The sequence below is a fragment of the Pteropus alecto genome, unplaced genomic scaffold (genome assembly GCF_000325575.1).
Source record: "Pteropus alecto unplaced genomic scaffold, ASM32557v1 scaffold146, whole genome shotgun sequence".
NCBI classification, from domain to species: Eukaryota; Metazoa; Chordata; class Mammalia; order Chiroptera; family Pteropodidae; genus Pteropus; species Pteropus alecto.
Genome location: NW_006442107.1, coordinates 23,150,985 through 23,167,861, shown reverse-complemented (window position 1 = coordinate 23,167,861; position 16,877 = coordinate 23,150,985). Strand labels below are relative to the sequence as shown.

The 16,877-nt window shown below is 39.8% G+C and overlaps 1 protein-coding gene across 5 annotated transcripts in view; it reads left to right on the top strand.

Annotated features, from left to right (window-relative positions):
* Positions 1-16,877, top strand: part of LAMA3 (laminin subunit alpha 3) — a 108,350-nt gene that overhangs the window by 27,134 nt on the left and 64,339 nt on the right. For all 5 annotated transcript variants that reach the window (XM_015595717.2, XM_015595718.2, XM_025038691.1 and 2 more), the window contains 5 exons: positions 4,626-4,770; positions 5,471-5,611; positions 6,893-7,054; positions 9,713-9,811; positions 11,968-12,056. In XM_015595717.2, coding sequence (XP_015451203.1) covers positions 4,626-4,770; positions 5,471-5,611; positions 6,893-7,054; positions 9,713-9,811; positions 11,968-12,056 — 636 coding nt within the window. The remainder of the gene's footprint in view (positions 1-4,625; positions 4,771-5,470; positions 5,612-6,892; positions 7,055-9,712; positions 9,812-11,967; positions 12,057-16,877) is intronic.

Here is a 16,877-nt window from a genome sequence, read left to right as displayed (position 1 = left end):
TGTCAACTTCTGGCAAGGTGTATATTATCCCCCTTCCTTTCCAAGGTTCTTTGCTACCTGCTGCCACCCAGCTAAGTCTTTTTACTACTTCGTGTTTGAATAATATTGATGGTCACCTAATTGATCTGCCTTTTCCTGGTTTGTATTTTCTTTCTCCCTCCCTCCTTTCTCCCCGCCACCACCCCTTCCCTCCCTCCCTCTTTCTTTCTCTCTCTTCCTCCCTCCCTCCCTTCTTCTCTCCCTTTTTCCTTTCTCTCTCTCTCTCTCTCTCTCTCATTCTTTCCCCATTAGTTGAAGAGGGATATGCTAAATACAGAATTATACTGGGCTATAAAAATCTATTTTCCCCATGATTTTGTCATGAATACATAGAACTATTAGTCTACAAAATATGAGACAATACCGATAAATGCGTATATGTTTACGATTTTATTTTCTTGGTATGTGTCTTTTTAAATCATGATGAAACATTTCTCTCAGTTTCTTGTGAATTATTTTTTTGCCTTAAATTTTGTCATCAGATACCAATATATTTTATTGCTCAAATTGTATCTAGTACCTACTCCAGTTCAGGTACTGTGCCTTGTGAAGAAAGCACAATACCGATAAATGCGTATATGTTTATGATTTTATTTTCTTGGTATGTGTCTTTTTAAATCATGATGAAACATTTCTCTCAGTTTCTTGTGAATTATTTTTTTGCCTTAAATTTTGTCATCAGATATCAATATGTTTTATTGCTCAAATTGTATCTAGTACCTACTCCAGTTCAAGTACTGTGCCTTGTGAAGAAAGCACACATGCCTACTAATAAGACTTGTCCCAGGCCCCAGCCTGATAGGGGAACGCATACTGACCAATAATGACAATGTGGTGTGGCAGGTGCCACGTTGTGTGCAGGCTGCTGCGGGGGCAAGTGGCTGTGCACAGCACCACCTCCATCATGTCACTTTTTGCACAAGCACCTCCCTCAAATCCCCACTGTATGGTAGGACAGACACCAGCTTTCCAGGGTAATCTGGCCCCTCACTTACCCTAACGTAAGCCTTTCTTCAGCTTTCTTCTCTGGCTTCGTTTTTCTCACTTCCTCTAAACACTTTTGCATATGTTCAATTCTCCAGTTACATAAGTTCTCCTTCCCCCTCTTCTGTTACCCCCAAATTGTATTTATCCTTCAGGGATTATGTATGAAAAGTGCAAATTTAGATAAAGGATGAAGCCTTCTACAAGTCCACGGAGATATCCTCATCATCTCGTTGCGTAAAACAAGTTTGATGCTTAGCTGTCCATCTCTCCCATGAGTACTTAACTTTCTGCATCTCCGTGTCCAGTGTCCTCAGTGAAAATGCACCAAAGTTAAGATTCATCTATTCTATTCTGTTCCTTCCCTGTCATGTCCCCTACGCAGGAATGTTATATGTAGAAGGTACTCAATTATTGAATGAATAAACAAATGAACAAGGTAGACTTTGGATTCTAGATTAAAACTGGAGTCTGGTGTGGGTGTAATATTAAAGGACCCACAGTATCTAATGAGCAAAGGATAGGTCACCCTAACACCTGGTTGTCTGGCTGTGTATGAGACACAGCGAGCACCCACACACACAGATGTTGTATAACATTTGGCTGTGGGCACATCGCTGTGGAGATGGCTTCCTGTGACCTGCTTCCCGGTGCTGCTGTTCTGCACCTCCAGGCAGCATCTACTAGAACCTCTTGCTTTTGCAGTGAGAGCAGCTCCTTGGGTAGTAGAGTGTCTCCCTGGAGAAGTGTGCCAAGGTCAGTGTGACTTTAGGTGTTTTTTAAAAGATCTTCAGCCAGACATTGAAGAGGAAGTTTCTTTTTAATTCTCTGTTGTCATGGCACCACCCAAAACTCTTTTGATTGCTTGTTTTTACACAGGATTCATAAGCATTGCATTCCTCAGGAATCCAGACATTATATTCTCTGTTTTGGTTAACCCTTGCCTATCAGTCCTAACTAGATTTCGCAGGGTTCGGCTCACAGACTTCTGCTCTTTTCACTCTGCTCAGCGTTTTGCTTTTTCTCATCCACTCATATGCTCTCAGCTGCTACTTATGTGTGGAATGAGGCTCAGAGCTTTATCTTAGCGACGTGGTCACACTCTCAGCCCACCCTTCCTTGCCACCACATCATCTCACACAAGTTCTAAAATAAATAGGCAGACAAGTAATAATTTTGCTTTCATTTCTCTTTGTCTCAACAAGCAGCTTCCACAGTCACCTTCCTTGAAAAAATACTCCTGTTCCTTTATATTTTATGAAGTGAAAGTATAAAAAATAGGCTCCTGTCTGCCCTGTCTCACCTTCGCGACCCAAGTCCAAGTCCCTTGCAGCCTTGTCCACCAATGGCGTTCAGTGTGTAGTCGCTGTTTGGCACTAGCATTCACTCAATGAACTCTTGGGCCTGAAGCCCTGAATGTTTGCTAAAAGAAACGTCCATGACCTCAGGGCACCAAACTTCCCAGCCAACACTTTGTGACAACAGCCCTGTCCATGCACAGCATCCTTTTCCTCACTGCCAGGTGAGGGGAGTAGAATCTACCGAGTCGAAGTCAGGTCATCGCCGAAGGTCCTGTTCTGATCGAAGCTCCCTTTTCCTGACCACTCCCTGTGGGGCAGGTTGTCTGTGCTCCCTTGCCTCCCCACTCTAGACTGTGCTGCATGCTCACTGCTCCCTCCAGAAATAAGAATCACCAAGCAACAGTCTTTTTTTTTTTGCCAGACTGTCTGCTTGCATTTAGTCTGAGAGTCACAAGAAGAGAACAGGTGTTATTAACTTAGGCCCAGGAACCCTCTGAGCGTGAAATTTACAAGACTCTATTATAAAACACAACGAAAGTTTACCAAACTTAGAGAGAAAGAGAGAGGGGGAGGGAGGGAGGCTGAGAGAGAGGGGGAGGAAGGGAGAGGGAGAGGGAGAGGGAGAGGGAGAGGGAGAGAGAGAGAATGTAATCTGTGAATGGGTGATAAGTCCTTCTCTGAGAAGATAGCCTATGGTTTATCCAGCTTCCCAGAAGGGTCCCTGACCCCCTTTCAAAGTTTACAGTCCACTGCGCCAGAGTAATCACTCTAAGCAGAACATTTACACTTTCCACCTGCATAGAAGATCTCTGGAGAATATATTCTTCCTCATGAAAGCAATCTCTGCAGGTATCAGGTAGGGAGGAAAATGATGGAGATGGGGCTAGGTAGAAGTGAAATGACATTTGATCTATCAGTAGGCCTTGTAGGTAAGACTGACTTTTTTTAGGAGTGATGAGCGGGAGAAAGAGCACTATCTGCTTCCTTTAGCCAATGCCATACAAAGGATAACAATAGCAAATACTTATGTATGCACAGCATCGTTCTAAGGTTTTTACATATTTTATTTAATTCTCACAACAGTGCGATGAACTAGGTACTGTGATCTCCATTTTTTCAAATGAGGAAACTCAGTTGTAAAGAGATTAACTCGCCCGAGTTTCCACATCCAGTAAGTAGAGTTGGAATTCAAACCTAGGCTGCCTGGCTGCGAGTTTATGTTCTTAATCAAGTACAAAATCTTTTATCTGGTTATAAGCAGATATTTTCCAAAGTCAATTTACTGGGATATAAAGTTATATTTTCTTTTCTGGCATGGTCACTGAGTTAAGATATTTTAATAGATATTAAGAGATAGGTGATAACTTAATTTGGGTAGCACGTTAATGAAATATTTCATATCAGATTGCACTCTCTATATGCCATCAAAAAGCACACTTCTTACTGCTTTCTTTAGACCCACAAACAGGGACTTCAGCTGTAGAGTTCAGTACCTGACTACTGAAGGATGGCACCCACTTCCTCTTCCTTTCCTCATCCCTGTGATGTTGGGCTTCTCAGTTCTGCTCACTGCCCACTGCTCTTCTCACTTCATCAGCCTTTGGTGTTTTTTTCATCTACGCTTGTGCTTTAGGTGCATGTACCTGGTGATGGCTCAGGGCTCTTCCCAGGGCCTTCCTCAGAGCCCAGGCCCACGTCAGCAGTTGTTCACATTTCCGCCTCACTACGTAGGCTTGGGGGCCATGTCCATCCCTGCTCCCCCAGAGCCTTGCACCAAGCCTGACCCTCAGAGGGCACCGTCTATGATGTTCATCTTTTTTCCCGATTGAGATATAACTGACATATAGCATAGTAGTTTCAGTTGTACAATGTGATGATTCAATACTCGTATATATTGTGAAATGGTCACCATAATAAGTCTAGTTAACATCCATCACCACACGTAGTTAAAAGCATTTTTTCTTGTGATAGAATTTTTAAGATTTACTTTTTGCTAACATGCAATATAGTATTATCAATTATATTATCAATTATATGCTGTACATTAGATCCCCATGACTTATTTTATAACTAGAAGTTTGTACCTTTTGACCCCTTTGATCATCAAGATGATAGTCACCTTGACCTGCTTTGTGTAGGTGCCTTTTATCTGCTTCCCTCCATTCTGCCTTGAACTATAATAAGCACCTCATGAGCAGGCACTGTGCGTATTTAACAGGTTTCATACAGTAAACACTCTGCTGCAGTGCAGGTGGACTTAGAAAGTTGACGAGAACTTTTATTCCTTTGCTTTGGACATAGATGCAAGCCCAGAATCACAGGACGACGGTGTGACCAATGTGCTTCTGGGTTTTACCACTTCCCTGAGTGCATTCCCTGCCACTGCGACAGAGGTGGGACTAAGCCAGCCGTCTGCGATCCTGAGACTGGAGCTTGCCTCTGCAAGGTGAGACAGAATGTGCAGTACCAGGGACTTCAGCCACTGATCAGTGTAGAAGCTCTTCATGTTGAGCCAACGTATAAAACCATGTGGGAAATGAGACTGACCCACAATAGATTTCCACAATGTGTGTCGCATTTTATATTCATTCTTATTTGATAGAAATAGATAGAAGGGAAGACCCCTCTCACCTCTCTCATCCTTTGGGGAGGCCACAGACCTTCTTAAGACTCTGATGACAGGTACAGACCCTCTCCAGAAAAATCAACACAAACTTTTGTCTACAATTTCAAGAGGTTCAAACGTTCCCTAGAAGCCCCTTCCTGGCCTGTTGACCCCAGATTAGTAATTGTTGCTCCAAGTGGTTCGGCCAGGTGGTTGGAGATCTCCCAAGTACTAACAGATGCTTTAAGATGATAGTAACTGGGATGAACTGATCCCACCACATTGTGGATCCTTTTGGTGCCAATTCACTACCTTCAAGATGCCAAGGGGAATCCTATAAAATTTAGGAAATCCTCTCTTCCATTTGTGTGTGACATAAAAGTTTAAACAATGCAGTATAAAAGCTTAACGATTATGTATCTTAACGTTTTGTTAGCATCTGTGTTCTAACATCTTTATCAGTATTTAATTTGTGCAAGTAGTTAATTGCAGTCAGGGAATCATTAGAAGGAATGATCTCTCATTTCACGTTTTTCAATAGGAGAATGTGGAAGGTGCAGAGTGTAATGTGTGTCGAGAAGGCTCATTCTACTTGGACCCAGCAAATCCCAAGGGTTGTACCAGCTGCTTTTGCTCTGGAGTAAACAATAATTGTCACAGTACACATAAAAGAAGAGCTAAGGTATGCAAGGAATGAAAGTTTTTTGTTTTTATTTAGTACTTCTGAATAAGGAATGAATTGGTATGAAACATGAAAGGTTGTGGAATTTTTTGTATATTACTTTGTTAAAAGGTTAAGCACTGACCTCGTCATTTCTCAGCCTGCAGTGTTCTTCTCCCAGTTGTCCTCATGCTCAGTCCCACAGTTGGTCAGGTCTCTGCTTGAGTGTCTCACGCTGTAAGGGGCCTTACTTCACCACTCCCAACAAATAGCTTGCCCTGCTCACTCTCTGTGAGCTCGCCCTTCTTTCAGTGTACTCAATAGCATTTATCACTCCCTGGCATATATACATTTAATTCTAAAACTTGTTTATTATCTGGCTTCCTCTACCACTAGCATGTAAGCTCCTGATACATTCCCAGTGCCTACCACAGCATCTGGAGCATAGTAGATGCTCAATAAATACTCATTAAATAAATGGAGTTTGTGGTTCTTCCCCCCTCGTTTCTTTTTATCTGCTTATCTTCTTCCTGTTTTGCTTTCTTTCTTACCTATTTTACCACATTATTTGGCCACTTTTTAAATTAACTCCATGAAACTAAAACTTTTACTGCCTTCATTATTCCATGAACCAGTAGTCTCATGCTTAGTCTCATGTTTGCTATCTTCATGTGAGTAGTGTCTTATATCCAACAAATATTCCATGAAAGATTATCTTATATATTTTACTATCTGCCTCCTGAAAGGAGTATAGGCTTGTAATTGGAAAAAAAAAGTTAACTTGTAAATCTACTCTGAAGTCTCCTCTCCATATCCCCAGGGCAAACCAGAAGCGTTATTCCTGATCTATGTCTTGTCAGTTCCTTCTTTTTCTTCCCTGCATATTTTAACTCTTGGTTTCCTTTGTGATCAATAAAATATTGAATTACAATGCTCCATTTAGAGTAAAATAATGATAGCAGGCCACTGTAGTCTACCTCACATTTTCTCTATAAGGAGCTGACCACTAAAATGCACCCACACTCCTAGTTATTTTTCATATACTTATTTATATATTATTCAAACATTTATGGGACACTTACTAAATGTCAAGAACCAGGATGTGTGTGGGGATACAAAGATAAATCCCACATACATATGGTCTCTGCCCTCTGAGAATTCCAAGGGCAAGCCAAGAAAAGACACAGAAAGGAAGGCTTTGAAGCAAGGTGGCTGCCCCATAGCTCTTTCTATTCTGCATAACTGAGCCATCACCAAAGAAGCCACAGGCACACATTTCCATCTCTTGCTTTTATATTCCAGTTTGTGGATATGATGGGCTGGCGCCTGGAGACAGCAGACAGAGTGGATATCCCCATCTCATTCAACCCGGGCAGCAGCAGTGTGGTCGCAGACCTCCAGGAACTGCCGTCAACAGTTCAGAGTGCATCCTGGGTTGCACCTCTTTCTTATCTGGGGGACAAGGTAATGAAGTCTTGTTGTTTTTCTGCACTCTCTCTGGGCCTCCTCCCTCACTGCATGAGCATTGTTTAATGGTGTTTGGAAGGAAGCACCAGGAAGTTCAGGTTACTAAAATAGAAGAAATTAGGTTAACTACAAATGCAGAAGAGACGCTGCCTTCTGCTGGGAGGGGCTGAAAATGTACAGACTTCGTGGACCTCACATGCTTTAGCTCAACAGCAAAGGATGTCACGCACCATGTTTTCTAGATTTTTACTTAATGCCAAAAGAAATAACTATTTAAATGATATGTGTTGCAAATGGGACATGTATGCTCTTATATGCCAATGCTGAACATTCTTTGTTTTAAAGCAGAAGAAAGGCTCCTTGTCAGGAAAACAAAAGCTGAAGAGCGATTTGCGAGCTTTTTAAGAGAAGCACGGACTCAGGGCTAGTTCGGCTTTCATTAGCAGAATCATGTGTGGTTAGACACTCCTTCGGGAGCTTGCACATTAGTTGCTCTTCCTTTGCTGCATAAATTGTTATTCCAGAGCCTGTCCAGCTACATTCATTCATGAGGGCAGAAGTGTGGGCCTCCTGTAGAAATGCCATCAGGTGACCTACGCACCTAGTGGCATAGGGTAGAGCTGTTGAGAAGGGGCGGATTTCACAGGGCCAGCTCAGGTAATGCCATTTTCTCACCTTCAGAATGACTAAAAATTAGGGCCTTGTTGGCCTGAGGTCTTTAATGACCTCTGCCCTCTCGTTAAAAGACAATGGGTTTTGACCTTTCAGTGTAGGGAATATTTCTTTTCTCATATAACCCACTTCTCCCTTATATAATATTTTTCTTCACCTCTATGTGGTGAGCCTACACACTGGTTTTATCGATTACTGTGTAACAAATTATCCCCAAACTTTGAAGCTTCAGGCAGCAAACAATTACTGTCTTGTACAGTTCCTGTGGATCAGGAATCCAGGAGCGGATGGCTCAGGGTCTCTCATGAGGTCATGTCAGCCAGGGCTGTCTGTGGTCATCTGGGACTGGAGGATCCACTTCCAAGCTCACTTGCATGGTTGTCAGTAGGTCTCTCTTCCTTGCTGCCTGTTGATTGGAGACCGCAGCTCCTCCTCACATGAAGTTCTCTCTCCATAGGCTACCTGAGGGTCCTCATGACCTGGCAGATGGCGTCCCCTAAAGCAACTGAAAGAGAGATTGAGATAGAGGCAGAGTGAGAGGGAGAGAAAGAGACTGAGAGACTGAGAAACAGAAGCCTCAGTCGTTTTATAACCTAATTTCAGAAATGACATATACTTACTTCTGCCATATTCTGTCCATTAGAAGCCAGTTACTGAATCCAGCTCACACTCAAGGGGAGGAGAATTAAGCTACACCTCATAAAAACAAGAGTAGCAAATATGTGGACATACTTTTAAAACTACCGCAGCCCATCAAAAAGGCAATTCAGCTGACCCTTGAACAACACAGGTTTGAGCTGCAGGGGCCCACTTACATGTGGATTTTTTTCATCTTGTAAACAGATGTCATAAAGTTACAGTATTGATAAATACTGTACTATAAGTATATTTTTTCTTCCTTATGATTTTCTTAAAAACGTTTTTTTCTCTCTTTATTGTAAGAATACAGTATGTAATACATATAACATATGTAATAGCCTGCTGTTGACTGGATTCCAGTTACAGTTTTGGGGAGACAAATGTTATACATGGATTTTCAACTGTGTTCTGGGGTTGGGGGTCGGCCCCACTAACCCCTGTGTCATTCAAGGGTCGACTGTACTCGATAAGATGATGTAAGATGTTGTCTTGGAATACTTCCAGATTTTCAGATCATAGGTCTGTGAAACTTTGTCAGGTTATAGATTCTAGGGCAGAACTTCGGTCAATGTGGAAGCCAGAAATGCTTCGCCTTCTCCCCTGCTGCAAGTTATTTGCATTCTGCAATAGGGTTATTTTGTCCTTGCTTGCTCTGAGGTTACATTGCTTCTGATTTCCTTCCTTAGTTACTGCTTCTTTCTTGGTTGGCTTTTACTTTAAGGGTAGGAGGTGTCAGGACCAGAGGTGAAGCTGCTGTCAAAAACTATTACCATTCACCTCCACATCTCTACCATCATTATGCTACTTATGAGGCCCTGAGAGAAGGTCTGTACACCTAATGGAGTAGTCAGACATGTACTCAGGAGAATGCATAATCTCTTTGGAAATATTCACCATCTGCTCTCAGGGGAAGTTTTTTTTGAAAATTTATTTTTAGAGGTTCATTTTGTAACAGACAGATATTAACCAATTCTCTCAGTTAAATAAGAAACCAATGGCCTAGATTTCTTAGAATATCTGTGGACTAAATAAGCATTTTGGTTTAGTAGTCATCTGGAATTAAAGGATCTTATTTGTTTCTGTGTGACTGTTATTTTTTCTTTTTAATAGACGTATCTTTTGTTTATAAAACTCAAGTATGTTCTTGTTAAACATTTGATATAAAATGGTGTAATGTAGAATGTTGTAATGTCATCTTCAATTCTACTGTCTAAGGATGACCCCTGTTAATAGGTCGATTGTGTACCTTTCCAGATCTATATGCCTATGTACTTTTTATATGAGTTAATGGTGCCATGGTCTTTTTTAATATTTGTACTATTGGTCCGATTATTTCAATTTTAGGTTTCCTCATATGGTGGCTACCTCACCTACCAAATCAAGTCCTTTGGCCTACCTGGTGACATGATTCTGCTGGAAAAGAAGCCAGATGTGCAGCTCACTGTAAGTATTAGAACATGACCCAAATAGCAAGAAGTGATGGTTACAGATGGTGCTGATCCAATTTTAGGACATGTTGAAAAGAGGCTAACAAAAATGTTTGGATTAAGCAATTTCCCATATTTTATAGAAACTGAAAGAGAAGTTTAGAGTATGTAACACCTCCTGAGAATCCTCTGCCCCCGATGGTATCCCTTTCCAGTATACTTAACTGTATTTCACCCTTTCTTCTTTCTCATGAGTTCACCTTAAACTTTTTTTTTTAATGTTTCTATCTTTGCATTTAGTTTCACAAGTGTTTTTGAGCCCTTCCTGTTTACAAGATCATTTTGCTGGGCTTATAAAGGACGGGCAATCCTTGTCCTCAAAAAGAGTGTAGTCTAAGAGGGGAGATAAAAGAAATATGCAAATAACTATAATCCACTGAAGAGTAAGAATTTGGACCACAGTACACTGTGTGGGAGCTAGGGTCCAAGGGAGGACTTACATATTTGATAGGCCCTCAGAAGGCATCATGGAAAAGGCTAGTTTTGAGCTATTCCAGTAGCAGAGAATGAGATGAACTGAGGCAGAGGGGCAGTGCTTAAGGGGTGACCAGTCCAACTTGCCTAGATTGTCATTGTGTGCCAAGTCATCGAAAACAAGCCTGGAAAGGTAGGAAGAAGGTTGTTTTATGCTATATAGGCAATTTGGCTTGATGTAGAAAGTGAGGAGCAACTTTGGTTTTTTGAGAAGAAGAGTGACATCACACACTATGTGCCAGCCACGCAATCCAAAACTGCAATCTAGAACATCCCTTGAGATCAGCAATGTAACATCCTGCATCGAGTCCCCTACAATGTATGGCACAGAACTTTGAACACACATTGGAGTGCCATGGCTTGAAGTTGACTCTGCTTCTGGTTTGTGTTCTATGATTAATGCAACGCAATGACAACTTCTTGAAGGGTTTTCTTGTGTCATTCACTGTAAAATAGGGACCAGCAAGTCTCACACATCTCAGTACAGTTGTGGGCCTTGCATTCTGGCAGATTTTTTTATGTTCAAGCATTGCCATGTTGTTTTGTTTTTACTGCCACCCAAATTTATTGAATTATTATTTTAAAAACCCAAAGGAGCCTTTGCAAAACACCTTGAAAATGAAGCACCAAAGATTTTAGAGTTATAGTCTAATGAAAAATAGCTCCTCAATAAAAATACTGTCATGGCAGTGCTTTATTTCAGTTTCATTATTTTCGCATTTATCTCAAGTTCAGGCCATTAGTATACCTATATTTTACAAAGAGTTTATTATGCAAACTGTTGGAATTCATGGAGAGGTGATGATAAAAATTTCTCTTTAATCCCACCTTTGAACATGGAAAAAAATTTAGGCTCATGAAACATTTATTCTGCTGCTTTGTTCCAAACCACTGTAATTAAGAGCCTATGGGGCATGTTTCTTAGGTTAAGGTTTTAAATGATTTGTGATCGCAGATAATGCTCGTCTTTCTGAAACTCCAGCTCTAATGAATGGAACCCTTTGGGGTTTGGTGCTACGACAGAAAAGCTGGGGCTTTTATGTATGTGTTTGCAGTGGAGGTACTGATGATAGGTGCTGACGTTCTCATTGTACCCAGTTAGGAGTCCCTCAAAAGCCACTATAAACGGGAAGGCGGGGTGGAGGCTGAGAGTGAATGAGGTTGGATCCCAAGGGTAAGGGCTGTGGGCCTAGTTCCCTCTTCGTGTGCCAGCTCCGAAGCTCCCTGGCTCTGCAGGCTGCACTGCTAGGCCCTGCTAACCTTTCTGCCTAACCCACCCACTAAAGCAATTTCTTGCTACCACAATCAGGCCCTGTAGGCAGTAATGGAACAGCATCTCATGCATTGACGGCAAAGCATGAGAAGCTTTGTTTTTTGTTGTTTTAATTTTTCCGTCTTTTTAGCCATTTCTGGTCAAGGGAATTTTGGGGTTTTCTATTTGTGAAAATACACTGTATTGACTATTTTTATTCTGCTTCCAGGTGACTAATCCTTTTACCAGTAATTTCATTTCAGAACTATTTTTTAGAATCAGGCACTGCATGTAATGCAGAGTCACCGAAATTTGTTCTTAGATCAGTCATACGCTTTAATACATCCCAGCCAGAGCACTCGTGCATTTGTGTTTTCATTAAACAGGGTCAGCACATGTCCATCATCTATGAGGAGCTGAATAACCCACGGCCAGACCGGCTGTATCACGGGCGAGTGCAGGTGGTGGAGGTAAAGGAAGAACATATATAAAATGTTTTCTAAAGATCTTCTTGTTCCTTGACTTTGTTCTTTTAAGCAGTTGTGATTTTTTACTTACTTTATGAATTTAAAATATTATATTTACATAAATATAATTTATATGTATAAAAACTTTAAATGTACATTATATAAAATATACAGAGTTTCATCCTCACATGGCTTTGTTTCTACCATCTTTATGACACTGAGCCCTGTCTTTCCTGCTTTACAGTTAATTATTCTTGTGTGTATGAGCTTGTCAGTGCTTTATTTAGCTCCCTCTCATCATTAGGCCTCCCTCAGTGCCTGTGACCCCATGAGTAGCCAACAAACCCTTGGGATGAATAGATGGAAAAGCCACAAAAATATCTAACACCAAAAGAAATAAGATTAATAGAGACATATAAAGGAAAGCTCACTAAATCATAAAACATTGTGTTCCATCGACTTGATTATAACTATGCCTTTAAAATAGTGTTCTGTTTGTATTATTAAATATATCCAATACCTCAAGATGATACTTATTCAAGTACCTTGAACTCCCAGACATATTTTCACATTCTATACAATGAAATACTATGTGGCAATAAATGAAACAAAGTATTCATACCTACCACAATAGGGTAGAACCTCAAAAACATTATACTGAGTGAAAGAAGCAAGACACCAAATATATATTATATGATTCTATTTATATGAGAGAGGTGATGCCAACAAAATGGTGCACTAAGAACCTCCAAAACTTCTCTCCTCCATAAAAGCAATGGGAAAACAGGCCTACTTGGTTAGAATCAACTATTTCAGAACTCTGGAAATTAATCAAATTTTTGCAACAATCTGCAAAGCATTTATTCAAGAGAAATGGATGAATCTTGGAAAGAATAATAAGTTTTGTGGCTGGTATTCTCTATTCCCACCTCATCCCTCCAGCTCCACAGTAGCCTTGAAAATCAATAGCCCACCTTCAAGATGAAAGCCAGTAGCCTAGAAGCCATCAGAGGAGACAAAATGGGACTGGAGCCCTTACAAAGCGTCATTCCCAGAGAATTGTCAAAATCTGTCTGGGGTTTTCTAGATGATCCCATTTCCAAGGCCGTGTTTATTGAAAAGCTCCAACACAATATTGGGAATATAGAAGGACTCAAATATTCAAGTCTGTATGCATGCTCAGGAAAGACCTGAGAAGGAAGGCCCTAAGCCCTCACCTCTGGGTGACTTTGAAACTCTGTGAAAACAGGAAATGAAGGCTAAAGCAGAGTTGTCAGCTTCCTGGATGAGTGTTGGAGGCGTCCTCCAACATGCACACAGAGCCATTTTGTAAAAGCTAGGAGACTTTTGGGTTCCAGGTATTTAAAGAAAATTCTGTCCAGTCATTAGCTGACCACTAAGCTAACCAAGCAGGGCCTTTAGACCACACAAGACAATGATTTCAGGCTTTACAGAATTCAGAAAAGTCACCAAGCAAACACACAAACAACAACACAAACAGCAATAGCAACAAATCTGGAGAGGGGTGAGAATATGGTTTCCTGAGTTGCCACAGTGTATTATTTTAAATGTCCAGTTTTCAACAACAAGAAAAAGTTATAAAACATGCGAAGAAATAAAGTATGGTTCATTCACAGGGGAAAAAACTGACAAATAAAACCTGTCCCTGAGGACATTGAATTTACTATAAAAGTTTTTAAATCAACATTTTAAATATGTCAAAGAACTAAAGAACACCATGTCTAAAGAACTAAAGGAAAATGTGAAAACAATGTCTCACCAAATAGAGATTATCAATAAAGAAATATAAAATTTAAAGAAGAACCAAATAGAAATTCTGGAATTGAAAAGTACAATAACTGAAATGAAGAATTCCCTAGAAAGGATGCTATGGACTGAATTATGTCCTCCATATTCATATGTTGAAGCCATGACTCCCACTGTGGCTATATTTGGAGTAAGGAAGTATTAAGCTTAAATGACATGTGGAGCCCTGATCCGACAGGATTATGTATGCCGTATAGTACGTCCTTATAAGAGGAGATATCAGGAAGGAAGCTCACTCTTTCTTTCTGCCATATAAGGACACAGCAAGAAGGTGACCACCTGCAAACCAGGAACAGAGTTCTTACCAGAAACTGAATTGGCTGGTACCTTAACCTACAATTTCTAGCCTCCAGAACTGTGAGAAAATTAATTTCTGTTGTTTAAGCTACCTAGTCTATGATCATTTGTTATGGCAGCCAGAGCTGACTAAGACAAGGAATCACCAACAGATTGAGCAGGCAGAAGGCAGAATGAGCAAACTTTAAGAAGGTCAATTAAGATTATCGGGGAACAGGAAGAAAAAAAGAATGAAATAAAACAAACAGACTCTCAAAGATATTCAGAACATAATCAAATGTACCAACGTGTGCATAATAGGAGTGCCAGAAGGAGATGAGAGAAAAGGAAGAAATAATGGCAGAAAACTTCCCAGATTTGGTGAAAATAATTAATCTATACATTCATGCTCAACAAACTCCAAGTAGGATAAATGCAAGAAATTCATACACAGAAACATCATAGTAAGGATATCGAAAGACAAAGACAAAAAGAATATTGAAAGCAGCTTGAGAGAAGCACTTTATCATGTACAAGGGGGTCTTCAATAAGATTAACAGCTGATTGTTCACCAGAACCCATGGAAGTCAAGAAGGCAGTGGTATGACATTTTCAAAATGCAAAAAGAAACACACTATCAACAAAGAATTGTATATCAGGCTAAATGTCCTTCAAAAATGAAGGAGAAATGAAGGTATTCTATTGTAAACAAAACTGAAAGAATTCATCACTAGCCAACTCTCTTTACAAGAAATACTAAAAAGGAATCCTATAGACTGAAATGAAAGGACACTAGACAGTAACTTAAATCCACATAAGAAGCAGAGCACTGGCAAAGGTAAAACTATATAGGTAAATAGAAAAGACATTAGAACTATATCTTTTGATCATGACTCTTTTTTCTTCTGTCTGATTTAAAAGACAACTGCGTAAGGCAATAGTTATGAATCTGTGTTGGTGGACATACATGCATAAAGATGTAATTTGTATAGAATAGCACAAAGGAGCAGGGGAGGAAAGGAAGCAAATGGAAACCAAATTTCTGTATACTGTTGAGATTAAGTTGGCATTTATATAAATTGTCTAGCATGGACAAGTTCATAGAGACAGAATGTAGCTTAGTGGTTGCCTGGGGCTGGGGGTGGGAATGGGTGATAACTACAAATGGCCACGGGTATTCTTTTGTGAGGGATGAAAATGTTGTAAAATTACATTGTGATAATGGTTGCATGCTTCTGTAAATTTACTAAAAGTCGTACATTTAAAACGAGGGAATATTGTCATATGTAAATTATACCTTGAGCTGTTAAAATGTAAGTATTATATTTATATTTTAATAATAATCATTTTTTGAATGTCTAATACATGCTAGGCACTGTGCTGGATACTTTGTATACATTATAGCATTAATTTTCTTTAATCCTCATGATAGTCCTGAGAGGTTAGGCACCATTACTATAGTATTAAAGAGATGCGAAAACACTTCAAAGGAGGCAACAGAATCTGAAGGTTAAAAGTGCAGGCTTTTATGGGAAAAGATGCTTAACATCACTAAAGCATTAGAGAAATGCAAATCAAAGCCATGAGATACCACCTCACATTCATTAGGATCCTACTAAAAAAACAAACAAACAAAAAACAGAAAATAACAAGGGTTAGCAAGGATGTGGACAAATTGGAACATGTGTACACTGTTGGTGGGACTATAAAACAGTGCAGTTGCTGTGGAAAACAATTTTGAGGTTCTTCAAAAAATAAGAAAATAGACTTACCATATGATCCAGCAATCCCATTTCTGGGCATATATTCAAAAGAATTGAAAACAGGATTTTGAAGAGATATTTGTACACTCACATTCATTACAGCACTATTCATAATAGCCAAGAGGTAAAAGCAGCTGAAATGTCCATCGACAAATGAACAGATAAAGAAAATGAGGCATGTACATACATTGGACCATTATTCTTCCTTAGAAAGGAAGGAAATCTGTCACATGCTAGAACATGAATGAAACTTGAGGACATTAGCTAAGTGAAATCAGCCAGTCACGAAAACACAAATACTGCATGATTCCACTTCTAAGAGTTATTTAAAGCACTCAAATTCATAGAAACAGAAAATACAATAGTGGTTGCCAAGGGCTGGGGACTGGGGGAGGGGGAAGAAATGGGAATTGTTGCTTAATAGGTGTAGAGTTTCAGTTTTGCAAGATGATAAAGTTCTAGGGATCTGTTGTACAACAATGTGCATGTAGTTAACAGTATTGTAGTGTAAAATGAAAAATGGCTAAGGCGGTAATTTTTATGTTATGTATTTTTTACCATCATAAAAAAATAAAATAATATGAATGTGTGCGTGTGCAAGAAAAGATTGTACTTTCTGTCACGACTGTGTAAATTTAATGAATGATCTGAGTTGCATGACTCAGTTGGTTTCCATATACCTTTCTCTCTTGCATTTTTCTCACTGACTTTATATTTGTACAAACAAAAGTGCATTTTAAAATAAGCATACCATTGGGAGATTTTATTTTATTCCTTACTTCCTGCCTTCATTTTTTTCCCTTTCATGTGTTACTCTCTCTTCTTGGGAATAACCTAGGACATCTGACTTCTGGATGTAAATCCACTATCTTAAATGTACCTATCTTATTCTATTTTCATTTATATGCATTTTAAATGTCTTTTCTTTGACTTTTTCTGGGTGTCTGTCTCTTCCTGGAAGTG